Below are 13524 nucleotides of genomic sequence, written 5' to 3'. Positions count from 1 at the left end.
GCTGCGGTCTGTGTAGGCTGATATGGCAACAGGAATGAGTAGCCATTCACTAGTCATAGTGCTGTCATCTTCAACCCTGGCAATCTAGTGTTGCCCTCCAACTGGACCAGTTTTTCCAGAAAAGAACAGAATTTTAAACATTTTCATTAGTTTCCAACTAACATGATGATCAGTATTGTGTTTTTAGACGTTGTACCAGATACAGAGCTATCCTCTTTGCAGGGATTGTCAGTTTGGCAGTCAGGTCCAGAATTGAAGAATCAGGAGTGCTGACAGCAGTAGAGACACAAGAGACAGAGGAATTCATTAGTGTGCACTTACTGATCCCAATCTGTACCTCTGTTGTTGGTTTTGATGAATTGATTAAGTTGCTTTTTTAATGATTTTCACACATAGAACAAATTTTCAGGTACGCTATATCATTTTAGATTTCTTATGTACATTTTCACCTTTGAAGAGCACCTACCATGCATCAATGGGAGCAGCCACTATATCATTGGCTAGAGGAGGATCACAATTACTAAGTTCTTCTTGGTTTTGCATAAAACTTTTACATGTATTTGCATGTATATGAGCTGATACTTGTTTTTAAATGTTTTGATAAAATTCTTTTTTTTTCTAGCTAGCCAGGTGGCATTGCTGGACAACATCCTTGTGATCTTGCTATGATTTACCCTGCACAGTGTACAAATTACCTTATTCGTTATATATGGATTAAGCTTGCCATTTAAGTTTTTACTTACTGTCCAACAAACTAACTACCCATGTATTTCCACATACATGAGGAATGCAGAACTCATGGAATAAGTTACCAAAGCATATATTCTTCAAGAAATTTCAAGCATTGTTATTAGCACAGACTTATCAAACTGATCAAGGCATACCTAGCATCAGTAGTTTAGTTTTACAATTTTACTACTGTTGGTAGGTTGTACTGTTCGCCCTTATTATATTCAATATTTTCTTCATGTTTACCTACATTCCCTACTAATTTATACTTTTCCTCCACTATCCTCTTTTATTCCCTTCTGCACCTGTAAGGAGATAACTTACCGGTACTTCTTCCTTCTTCATATCATAATCTTTATTCTGTGCCTGCTGCCTTGATAGCTCTCACATGCCTTCTCTTTTTTTCTTAACATTTCAGTTAAGTGTAATTGTAACTTATATAAATTGTAGATTTGCACGGTTACACCAGAGCTTTATGCAGAGTATATGCAGTCTAATTCAGTCAGCTGGTTATTTTGCTTAGTGGTCCTAAAAATGTATTCTGCTCTCTGAACAAATATGTGATATGAAATTTAATTACATTGAACATACTTTAATTGTTTGTTTGTTTCCTGCCTGACTTCATTCATTTTCTAACTTTTAAAAATCACTACTAAAAATATAATAGTCTTTGTATTACATGTATGAATTATTAGTTAAATTGTTTAAATCAGAAAGTAAGTTAAAATATTAACATGAGCAATAAGCTTTTACAGATTTATTGTTTAAGCAGACTTTCAAAAGCTCTATAGTTGGCTGAAAAAATGGTGAAACATGCAGTATAAATATGAAAAATATGTTGTAGCAGAAAAAAGTTTAAATAGCAGTAATAGAACCAAATAAAAAAACCTCTGTTCATCCTTGTGTCTATATGCATTGTGGAGAAATTAAAATTTAAAAATCCTTAGCTTTCAAATTAGCTCCCTTTCTATTGCTTTCTGTTGTACCAGAAATTTAGAAACCTGCTTGCCCCCCTATTACGAACCACCAGATGTTTTTACCTGGTTAGAAATTGACTAAAACATAATTCTACAGTCTTTGTTGTGGTATTTGAGAAATATTAACTTTACATCTGAAGCAGCTAGAAAGGTCAATGATACTTTGTTTTAAAGCTTTTTTTTACTGCAAGTGCTGCTGTGCATAGAAATAAAATCAATTCAGTTGGAACATCTGCTTCCCAGCCAGGCCCTTGCTATCAATAAAAACTGGATTATGTGAAATAAAATGTGTAAAAAAAAAAAAAAGAAAAAATAACCAAGGCTGAAGGTGACACCTAAAAAAAAGCTACCAGCTGCTATTAACCACCATCTGTGTGGCAATCTAATACCAGATCACCACTTTGTTGATCTCTATTTCTGTAAATGTCACTTATATAACTCAAGATTGACTGGGACAATCAGAATTTATAAAAAGTAGTGCTCAAGATGGTTTGGTCTTGTGGCCTTTGGTGTACTTATAAATATCAGTGGCAAACATGTTACCTAATTGCCACATTTATGAATGTAAAAAAAAAGTGCTGATATTCTAACAAAGTTTTCAGGTGTTAAAAACAATTATCTTTAATAATTAGGCGTGCATTTCAGCAAAAGCTATGGTCTTAATGCAAACCTAAACATAATTGCAAATGTTGAACTATTTTGGGTATTTTGATATTTCCTAATACATTGTCTTTTCTGTTAAATAAAGGAAGAAGATGCCATTCCATCATGTGACTGCTGGCTTGTTGTACAAAGGGAATAACTACTTGAATCGATCTCTTTCCACAGGAAGCGATAGTGAGCAGCTTGCCAACATCTCAGTGGAAGAACTAGATGGTAAGGTTCATAAAGTTTATGGGTAATGAAAAAAAAATATGTTGCACTATACCCCTCTATAAAATAAGCATTTATTCTTGGTGATCATATTGTTGTATAGGAAAAACATTTACACCTTTACACCTTTGATATATCTCTATTGGAATTAATATACTCTTTATATTGGCAACATGTCGAATAGATTTTAATGAGAAAAACTATGTTTTATATTGGTCTGTTTACAGCAATAACAATAAATTCATTAATATATAGATGGTTCAATTAAAAATATAGTTAAGGTAATGTCTTCAGTTATAACGAATTATAAAAGCAGGCACAACCTACATGTGGGGGGAAAACTTTGCTCTGTTTACTTTTGTAGTGCAGCATTGTTGCCACACCAGCTTTAGTAGGTGGAATTCCCTGTTAGATCAACAAGTATTTATGTGACATTAAGTAGGGTCTACTAGAAGACTTTATTTGCAGATGCACGTGTATTAAGGTGCTGTAGAATGGTAATTTTTATCAGGAGGCCAGAGTTCTATAATATAGTTACTTCCTAAACAGCTCCTTCCTTACACTGGTAACAATATATATTTTTAAGTGTGACTTGTGTGGAATTTCTATCTTTATTTCTTGTTAATGCATGTACAACTTCTCTATTTCAAATTTTTGTTTAGTTACTGCATATGTTACAATGTGATGGTACCTGCCATAACTCATATAGAGGAGTCACTTGAGAATGAATTGCTATTTAACTTCTGTTTCTTGGTTGTTATTTTAATTATCTGGTTAGACATTATTCTGTGCAGCTGTTTTTATATATTATTAGGAATATACTAATAATTATTCTAACATATTTGCAAAAATAAATGCTGTATATCACCATGCTGCTGTGTGATATGTAAAAAAAAAAACAAAAACAGTTGCATACACTGAAGAGCATCTATATGAGTACAGTAAAAATAAGTAGGGCAGTTCCGTCAAAGTGCGCATAACAGATGTTTATACAGATTGATCATTAGAACAGGCAAATGACCCAGTCAGGATACCTAGGGAACTAAATAACAACAAGACATGATACAATACATGTAAATAGGTCACAAAATGTGAAGCATTACTGGGACAGTCCGTACAAATATCCTGACAAATGCAGTATAGAGCATCACAAAGTCCAGATATTGACAGAACAGACACAAAAAAGGGTAACAAAAAATAGCAAATATATTTTAGTTTATTAGACATCTTACTGAAATGAAAATACTCATTTTTTCAATGTATCATGATGTTAAGCTAGATATATTATTTCCAATAAATATAATGTAAATATTACATTTTAAGTACAAACCTTAACTCAATCGGGATTTAAAAGACGATGCGTAAATGTCACCCAGGCTTTGACTTAGCTAAAGAGCATTTTACATTCCAGGCTAATTTACAAACCAGAGCCATCTAGAAGGACAAATGTCTGCTCATTGATTAGCTGAGGAAACAGTAAATTAAAGTGATTGTTTTCAACATTGTGATCTTTTTCTTAGCAGGTGCAATGAATAAATAAAATAAGAAGTTACAAACTTAACTTCAGCTAAACAAACTGCTGAAAGGCTTATATGTAAATAATGTTATTTGTTAAATGATTCCAAAATTCTAATCAATCAGTTGTTTAATCAAAGCACCCTTGCTAAACTGCAAGCTGGCCCTTGACTATTCTGCTTTCTATACTATAGTTAAACGCTGATCAATGGTAAAAATGTGAAAAGTTATTTTGTATGTGGCCATATAGGTTGATAGACACACCTCCTACACTATTTATTTATTCTATTATGATGCAAGCAGGCACAACCTATATGAGGATGGCAACTCTTCCATGAATTTAGGAGTAGTGCCACATCATCACAAGAATTTATTTTAGGTAAACCCTAATTGACTTTATTGACATAATTTAAGTGTGTTTGTTGGAAATTCCTAGGGGTTTAAGAGAAAAACAAAAGTAAAGATACACTCATAAATAAATAATGTAACATATTTTGGGAGGCTATTGTTCAACTTTAATTTGGGTTTCCATAACACCACCTATTGGTTATGTTACTGTGTTATGGTCCTCTAGTGGTGGCAAAATGTGTTGTTACGTATAAATGACTCACCCCTTAATAATAGCCCCCTATAAATACATGTAAGTCTGCCATAAATATCTCTGTCTAAGGTTATTAAACACTCAAACCATCTCTAGTGGTAGTAAATGAACACAACTTTACTTGTGGATTATGCCTAAAAATGCTTAACAACTCACTGAACCATTTGGATAAGTGATTTTTTTTTTTTTTCAAAGAACAGTCAGCATGTTCAGGTATGTTTGCTTTTTTACATCTATATATAGCTAATGTTATAGAGAATTCTGATAGAAAAAAAATCTAATTAAACATTGGAAAGCGTTGAACATAAGAAAAGAAAAACAGACACGTATTTCTATTGTGTTTAGCTTGGAGCAAACAGTAGTTAACAGTTGTCAGCATCACTGAACTGAAGATAGTGGCACCCAGATGCTCATCTGCCTGACCGAGTTATATAAGGACAAATGCAATGTGCTTCATCTATTCAACAAATCATTCTAACAGCAGAGAGCCAATGTTCTTTTATATCTTAATCATTTAACAATGGCTTGCTTTTATATAACGTTTAGTTCTTTCTTTCATATTCATACTTGCGTATGTGAAGGCCTTTTGTCATATACAGTAATTTTAAAGGATTAAGAATTAAAAATAGCCTTTATATTAAAAAGAAAATTTTACACAGGCTTACAGCTGATTTCTGGAGAAATTTTAAAACTGCCCTGACAGTGGGCATACCCCCTCATTGAAAGAGTTAAATGCTCATTTACTTTAAGAGAAAGTTTAATTAAAAAAAAACAAACACCTTTACTGGTGAAAAGCCCTTGATCCCTTTGCAAACAGAGTCCAGTAAGTCCATAACTTCCCAACTTCCTTCTTCTTTTTGATTCTGCTCATGTTACCCAATCTCGCACTGCAGGTTTCCCTTTCAGTCTTCACTGTGGGGGTAATAAAAAACATTATATAAAGTTTATATGTTAAAAATGTAATGTAATCGACTGCTATAAGAGGAACATTATTGAGCACTTTTATTTACGTTATCTCTCACTCCCCCTTCAGCTGACACTCTTTTCTTACTTTCAACATTAAGGGTTGTGGGTTGGCCATCAGAATCCTCAAAATGCAGGACTACTGGTCCTGCATTGCATGTGATGAGGTAGAGGCCTGCAACTGACTGAATGTAAATGAGAAGAAAGTGCCTTTTTCAGGGAATGATCTCATGGAGTGGAGAATCCATGCAGTAGTAAGGGATAATGTAAGTAAAAGATCTTTTTTCATGGCAGGTAAAAAGTAGGGTTTCACCCAAACAATATGGGGTGAGCCCCAGTGCAAGAATAGTTTAAAATTCTGCCCAGAGTTCAGCTTAAGTAATTTTATGTTTGAAAGGAGATGTAAGTCAAAAACTGATTTTAACTCCACCTGCTCCATATGCTGACTGTACTAAGTAATAAATAAACAAACTACCTGAAATGTGAAAAGCAAATTTATTGGTTGATTTTGACCTGACATTGACTTGTACCTTTGCCTATAACATTTTTAGTCCATATAGTTTATTTATGTCTCGTAAATATCGGACAATACAGAAAAAAATAACAATAAAACGATAAACAAAAACGAGAAAAAGTCAACCCAATGCTACAAATTTCTCAAAATTTCTACAAGCTCTTTGTGTGTCTCTAGACTCTGTGTCATGTGCAGCAGGTCTATAAGCAACTGTCAACAGTATAGTTTTAGCATTCTCTGAGTAGCTTATCATTTTAGTGAGATCATTTTACCAGCTGGCACATATCTCTCCTTTTCATAACATCACAGCTTTCCAGAAATCAATGGTCTTCTGCTTCATCAAGCATCCGTATAATCCACAAGTCAGTTTTAAGCCATTCAAAGCTATCATTGTAGGCTTGTGAGAAAGCTGCTTCCTGGTCTGTTTAGTTTTAGATATAGTTTAAAATAAATAAGAAATCTGGAAGAGAAAGAGAAAGGCAGGCAGAGGACAAACGACTGTGTCGTTAGTATTGCCTGTGGTCTCCCAGCGGCTAATCTTTTCCCTATTACTGATTTACCATTCCTTACCATTTTCCAATTGCCATGCTTCTGTATGGAGTAGACCAGCCTATTAGAGGAGCAGAGCTTTGCTTCTTTATGTCAAAGCTGTTGTGATGATTGAGGATGTGATGACTGGTGTGGAAACATTACAGAAAATCCTATATGGCAGGGGAAATCTCATGAATACGTTGGGGTGTAAAGAAAGGCCCTCCTATATTAATTCGAATAAAAAAGAATTCTCATGGATGAGTTTCAAACTAGAAACATTTTACCAAAATACCAATATTTTTCTTGTTTTTAATCAGTAACATTGAGAAGCATCCAGTATCATATAACAACATAAGAACTATATTTAAAATATTGGTTATTTATGTTTATTTATCTAAGTTCATAAGTAAGGCAGTTAAAAGTCTCATTACCCAACGCATTTCGCCTCTATATGCTTCATTAGGCATGTTTGTAACAGAGATTCACAATGCAAACACTATATATTAATGAAAACCATATAATTATACACAAGTTGACAATAGGAAATAGATCCTTTGTAAAAATAGTGGTAGAGAGGGAAGAGAAGCCTTCAATCTATACCGTTATGTTTACAATTTACAATGTATATAATCATTAAGTTTTTAATTTTGTTATTGATGAAGAATAAGTAAAAAATTGGTACTTTGGTATGAATCTGTGGCCCTCAAAATCTAACTTTCAAGAAGAAGCAGAGGAGGCGGAGGAAGCACAGATCTACAGAATGATTGATTTGGAGAGATGTATGGAGTGCAGATTTCAGGAGGAAATTAGGAGGAAAGTAGCTTTTACCAAATACTGGGTACAATTAACATTTTTTTCAATGTTGCATATAACATAATAAATCTTCACAGCTTTTTATTTTTTTATTTTTTGGCTCACTCTTTCTGCCAACATGAAGAATTAGGAAGCCAGTCACAAACCACAGTGCCTCCATATCTTAGTCATGATAAATTTCCTTGGTATATATAAAAAAGTTCTAAGGTGTATGTCAGAGAAGTGATCATTGTGACATTTTTAAAAAAGATCCAACACGCAATTTCTTTTAAAAACTGTAGCAATATAGTGTCATTACATTCCAAATGAAGCCTGCTAATTATTTTACCTGTGGGTCTATAAAGAGACTTGTGAGTTCTACCATCAGTGCTACTTAAGAACAACCGTGGGCAAACCTAAAACCTAACTAAAGCTCAAATTCCACAACTAACAGTTTATAAGCAGGTTGATAAGTGAATACAGACAGAACAAAAGGGTTTACAGAATACTTTTGTGCCAAATGTTCCTGCACACTGCACTACAAATATTTTCTCATGTCAGGATTTAGGCTTCGACAGAGACAATCAGATGTGAGCATGTGACACCCAAGGAAGTACCATGAACTACTACCAATATTTCACATGTTTCATGTGTCTGCATGATGGAGAGGGGTTGAAGGGATGGGAGGTAGGTGGTGAGCAAATTTAAGTTCTTAATCTGTTAACAAGAAAATAAAAGGCACAATAGATCACAAGCCTATGTGGATATATGCATATATACATTCAAGCACAGCTACAAAATTGGTTTTTGGAAATGTTCAGTCCCAAAGGTAAGACTTATAATTTACACTAATCAACATGATTGCTTTGAGAAATTGCCTTGTTCAATTTAAACTTTAGTCAGGCTTTGCAAATTATAATGAATATTATCAATACTAGCAGTAACTTCTGTTGAAATCATTATTCTCTCTTTCACTGAATAACTTGAATTTATCTGTGAAAATATGAAAAACCTATTTAGGTCTTTCATTCTTCATGAAGGTCTCTGTTGGCCAACAGATATATGTCCCTGTAAATCCTTTTGACCTAGAATTAAAAATATGTGTACTATATCACTATACCCTGGAGATAATACGAACACAAGAAAAGGATACTTTAAGCCGATTTATGCTCGGTATGATTACTTGCCATTTTTGGTAAGTAGGCTTATTAAAGTTTTAGACACAAAAAAATTTAAAAAGAATATACTTACCCTAAACATTTAATGGAGTGACTTTGCCTAATCTTTTCTTCCTCCTGTACTGTTGGTGCAGTTGAAATGTCAATTGCCAAAGTGCCTGGCGAAGTGACTGTTGTTATATTCTTCAACATTCTTCAGGGAGTTACACAGCATTTCCAGCCCTAGCTAACACACTATGCTGGGAAAGACGAGCAGGAGGCTGTGATGGAATAGTTAGGTTTCAAAACCCCTGTTAGGTTATTTTGTCATGTACTGTATTTGTTCTATTAGGTGGGGGTTCCTTTACTGGAGGAGCAACAGGAGAAGGCAGAATTTGTGTATAAAATTAAGCGTGTTCCCTACCGAAAGATGTAAAATTGTAAAATGTTCCATCATTTTTTATGTTAGAGTTTTAAAATAGAGGAAATATAGAGTAAATATATCTTAGTGGGATGTACATAGCGATACAAACTGACAGGAGTTTTAATCCTTTCCTAATCGATCTAAAAGAGAGACATTTTGGCTAAACATACACTTTAATGCTTTAGCTAACACATATTGAGCAGTTACAGCAACTGTTTTTATCACTTGGAAGAAAGGTTGAAACTTAATGAACAAAAGCTGATGGTTTTAAAACTCCCTGCCAGTCTTATCTGGTTTGTAATTAACAGATCTATTAGTAGAATCAACACATAATAAAAACTATAATACAAATGTATACTCTAAAAACAAAAAATGCAATGTTATTCCTATTGACAGAATTAATAATATAAGATTTGGATTTTGCCCATAGTTTTACTTTAATTCTTGTCAGCTTACATTCATATGATGAAATCAAACACAGGTTCCAAAAAAAGCTGAGAATCACAAAATAAGTAATGTAATCTCATGTAACAGGATAAAATGTTTTATGATTTGTATAGATTTCAAAATAGGAGGACTAAGTGGCTGTTGAAGGCCATTTATGATTTTTTTAGTAAAACCAGTTGCCCATTACAGCTGTCCATGTCTACCACTGGGAAGAAATTATGTCTGAATCTAACAGATGCTATGGGCCTGATTTATTAAAGCTCTCCAAGGCTGGAGAGGATACATTTTCACCAGTGAACCTGGGGAACCTGGGCTGTCTGCCCATCATCATGTGGGGACAGTGGGAATATCAGCAGTGTTAGAGCGTCTCTTAAATGATCACAGCTTCCACGCCGAGTAAAACATTCAACAAACTTTTTATTGCCATTAAAACTAACTAGGTTCAATAAGATGAAATTAAATTTCCTGCCCAGAGGCCTTGCTAAAAGCCTTGTGTTATCTGTCTGGCTCCAGCAGACTCCAGTGCAAATGTAACAATGGTAGGGATAATTTCAATAGAAAGATTCATGGACATCCATAGCTCCTCATACAGACTCCAAAAGCCAGTGTTGGAAATGCTCTCAAAATCTCAAGCTGGTCGTTAGATTTCCCTGGAGCTCCAGATTACTGGTAGCCAGACTGAAGCACCCAAGCAACTCCAAGATGAAAATCAAAAGCTCTGCACTAATAAGTTTGTTTTTCAAATTTACACACTTGACTGAAACAACATTTGTTACAGCATTCCTAATTCTGGTAATTTTTACTGCGTTTTTAACTAGACTAGTTATTTAGATCTATAGGGTTATTTTAATAGTAACCCTTCCCTCTAATGGTGTCCTTTGCAGTCCAATTTTAACAGCTGCTTGTAGAAATTTTCTTTACTGGTCTATGTGTAAGCGCAGTTACTTTGTAAATATAAGGATGGATATCATTAAAACATCCATTTTATATTTTTTAATAAAGCTTTAATGCTGCCTCCCACTAAACATCAATATTAAGAAATATGAGGGACTTAAATAGCATAAGGAAAGTCATGCATGATATCTTTTAGTAGTTTTTTAACAATGTGGTATAAATCAATATCCTGGTATATTTCTACTTTAAGAGAAGTTAGCATTCAGTTTGAATTCCTGCTTGCATTATGTTTATTTTCAGGCTCCCTTGTCTGTAAGGTTGTTTGAGGTAATGGCACCCACACATGACTCTTTTGACTTTGAAAATTGTCATCTGGATTTTTGTTTATTGTCATTGAAAATATAACATTCAGTCTTAAACTTAGCGTGAGATATATTTTGCAAGTGGAGGAAAATATTAAAGGTTTTGTTATACAGAATGTGGGTGATAAGTATGTGCAATAATGTAGTGAAAATAACTTCTGGTTATAATTTAAATAATCTGTTTATAATCTGGTAAAATCTTCTGGTTATATTTTTGCATAGCTTAGAACCAATTTTTTCAAGATAAATCTTAGTAAAGTAATATATACAAATTGTTGCATGTGCTAGGAGTAGAACCAGAGGACAACTCAGCTATGCAGCCTGTTCAGGTGCACAGCAGTCTGTGTACCAGGGTCCAATGCGAGTATGGGGTACCCTTTATTGTAATAGGCTCTAGAATGTTGATTGCCAGGGTACTTTAAGTGAATTAAAGTGTCCTAGGCAAGTTCAGAATCTGTTGGCAGTAACTTGACAGTATCCCATAGTCCCACTACAGAGGGTATCAGTATATCCAGTGCTCCAAACCAGTGATCACCAAAAAATCAGAGTCCTTTATCCACAGACAAAATTAATGGAAGCTTCAAATTACACTAATATGATAGGGCATTCATACGCTGAGCACCAATGACTGGGGGCACTTGACTGACCACCAGTGTAACAGGTCACTTGTACTCTTGAACATCTATGTTACAGCAATAATATACACCACCGAGACAAACAAATGAATACTGACCCCCAATGAGGAGAAGAAATGAAAAATGACCTCCAATGATCCCCAATGGTTTAAACTACCCTTCTATGCAACAGGGGAATTTTTCTTGACCGCTATTCGAAGAAATATGCACTGACCTCCAGTGTAACAGCAACATTAGCACTGTCCAGCAATGTTAGATTCATTTACAATTACAATCTACAAATGTGGAAATATACAATCTACAATGTGAAAAATATACCCTGATTATCATTATATTTGGGACACTGGTGGATAGTGTAAATGGACATTCTTCTGTCATATGATTAGTGGTCGTTAGTGAACATGTCTGTATTTCATGGTGGTCAATGTAATTGTCTCAATTATCCTCCACCCATTAAAAGAAATTATAGGCTGATTCCTAGTGTGTTGGAGGCCTTTACTGGGAAGGGATCTAAAGTTTTGAAGATGAATAAAGTTATGTTTTTACACCAAGATAGTTTGTGCCATTATAGTCTATAATCTTGCTGGGTAGTGTAAAGAGCAGCTGTTGGATGTAATGTGTTATTACATTGTGATTTCTATGGCTTACTGGCATGACACTATTTTGCTGTTGCAGTGCAATTTGATGACATGGCAGTGACCTATTAGGGTCATTTCAACAAAATAGAAGTCTGTTTGTTTTACCTGCATTAGGAAGATTTCCTTTTTTTCCAAAATAAAGTTTTATTGAAATAGCAAATAACAGTGTACAGTATGTGACATTTGCAAGAAATACGTACAATGGATAAACATCCATGTCTGTTCATATTTATAATACATTTTCAAGTTTCAGCAAGGTTAATTATGTAAAACAACAAATTAAACATGTAAGAAAACAGCAAGAACAGCCACCTTATAAAGGGTAAACAACAATAAAGAAGTAAATTGGTTAAGATGTTGTAAAAAGTGGGCTTTTCCGTTTACCCTGGTGGCTTTAGGATAGAGAAAGACAGAAAGAGGAAAGACAGAAAAAAGAGGGGATATTGTGCAGAAGAAAATATTTGTATCTTTCAGAAGGACGGACTCTCTATGAAGTATCGTTGTACACATTTCTATATTCTTGGGAGTCATGAAAGTTCCACCATGAGGCCCAAGTGGTGTAATATTTTGTTATTGCATCCCTGGATGCAGGAAGATTTTCATAAATTAAATCTAAAAGTTTGAATTAAAATCTTGAAGTTTGAATAGTGTAAGGAATGGTTAGAACCTTCTGTAACTTTTAAAAGTCATCTGTGCCCTCGTTTGGTAGATTTTTTTTTCTAACTTCCATTTGACGGGTGTCAGATCAAATAAAATCTAGTGAGCTGGGGTAGTTGAACTGAATTGCCTTTACTTTCTGTGCTTGTCACAACTGTCATACTGGACATGAAAGACCGGAAAAAAAATCAAGGGCTTAACACTTCTTGGGCTGTATATACTGTTGATCTTTTATTAATATAATATTTTTTTTTTCTATCAATGTGCCAACATTGTATATGGCACTTAGTAAAGTCACAAAGTCCACAGTTGTGTCACTAACTGTCCAAAAGCACTCACAATCTAGCATCCCTACTATATTAATATGTTCCTCATATAGACTGAGGACAATTTTATAGTTTATAATTTGATAGAAGCCAGTAAACCTATCAGTATGCTTTTGAGATGTTGGAAAAAACCCACACAAACACAGAGAAAACATACAATTTCAATTCTGAAAGTGTTGTAACTGAGAAGGCAAAAGTGCTAATTATCACCTCTTCCTTTTTATCCTCACCTGGTGATCTTCCTAGTAACACCTATTCCAGAGTGACAACATCCACTTACTGCAATGTATATTTATGAGGAAGCAATGTTGCCACCCTTAAAAACATATCCACCTTTCCATTACATAAAGGAAAGTGTTTCTGTAGTTTAGTTAAAAGCTGATAACATTTTTTGAGATATCACTAAAGTGCACAGGACATTACAAGGATAGCAACATCTTGGCTAAAAATGTACTTACCCATGTAGCCTTAGTGTAACTTTTTTGGATC

At 34.3% G+C, this 13524-nt stretch overlaps 1 protein-coding gene across 2 annotated transcripts in view; it reads left to right on the top strand.

The window, feature by feature from the left end:
* Nucleotides 1-13524, top strand: part of CALN1 (calneuron 1) — a 139401-nt gene that overhangs the window by 40365 nt on the left and 85512 nt on the right. For both annotated transcript variants that reach the window (XM_072415952.1, XM_072415943.1), the window contains exon 2: nucleotides 2455-2582. In XM_072415952.1, the coding sequence (XP_072272053.1) occupies nucleotides 2462-2582 (121 nt within the window). In that variant the 5' untranslated portion in view covers nucleotides 2455-2461. The remainder of the gene's footprint in view (nucleotides 1-2454; nucleotides 2583-13524) is intronic.

This window comes from Pyxicephalus adspersus, chromosome 1, assembly GCF_032062135.1.
Source record: "Pyxicephalus adspersus chromosome 1, UCB_Pads_2.0, whole genome shotgun sequence".
NCBI lineage: Eukaryota > Metazoa > Chordata > Amphibia > Anura > Pyxicephalidae > Pyxicephalus > Pyxicephalus adspersus.
Note: the sequence above shows the minus strand (reverse complement) of the source record. Positions and strands in the feature narration are given on the sequence as shown.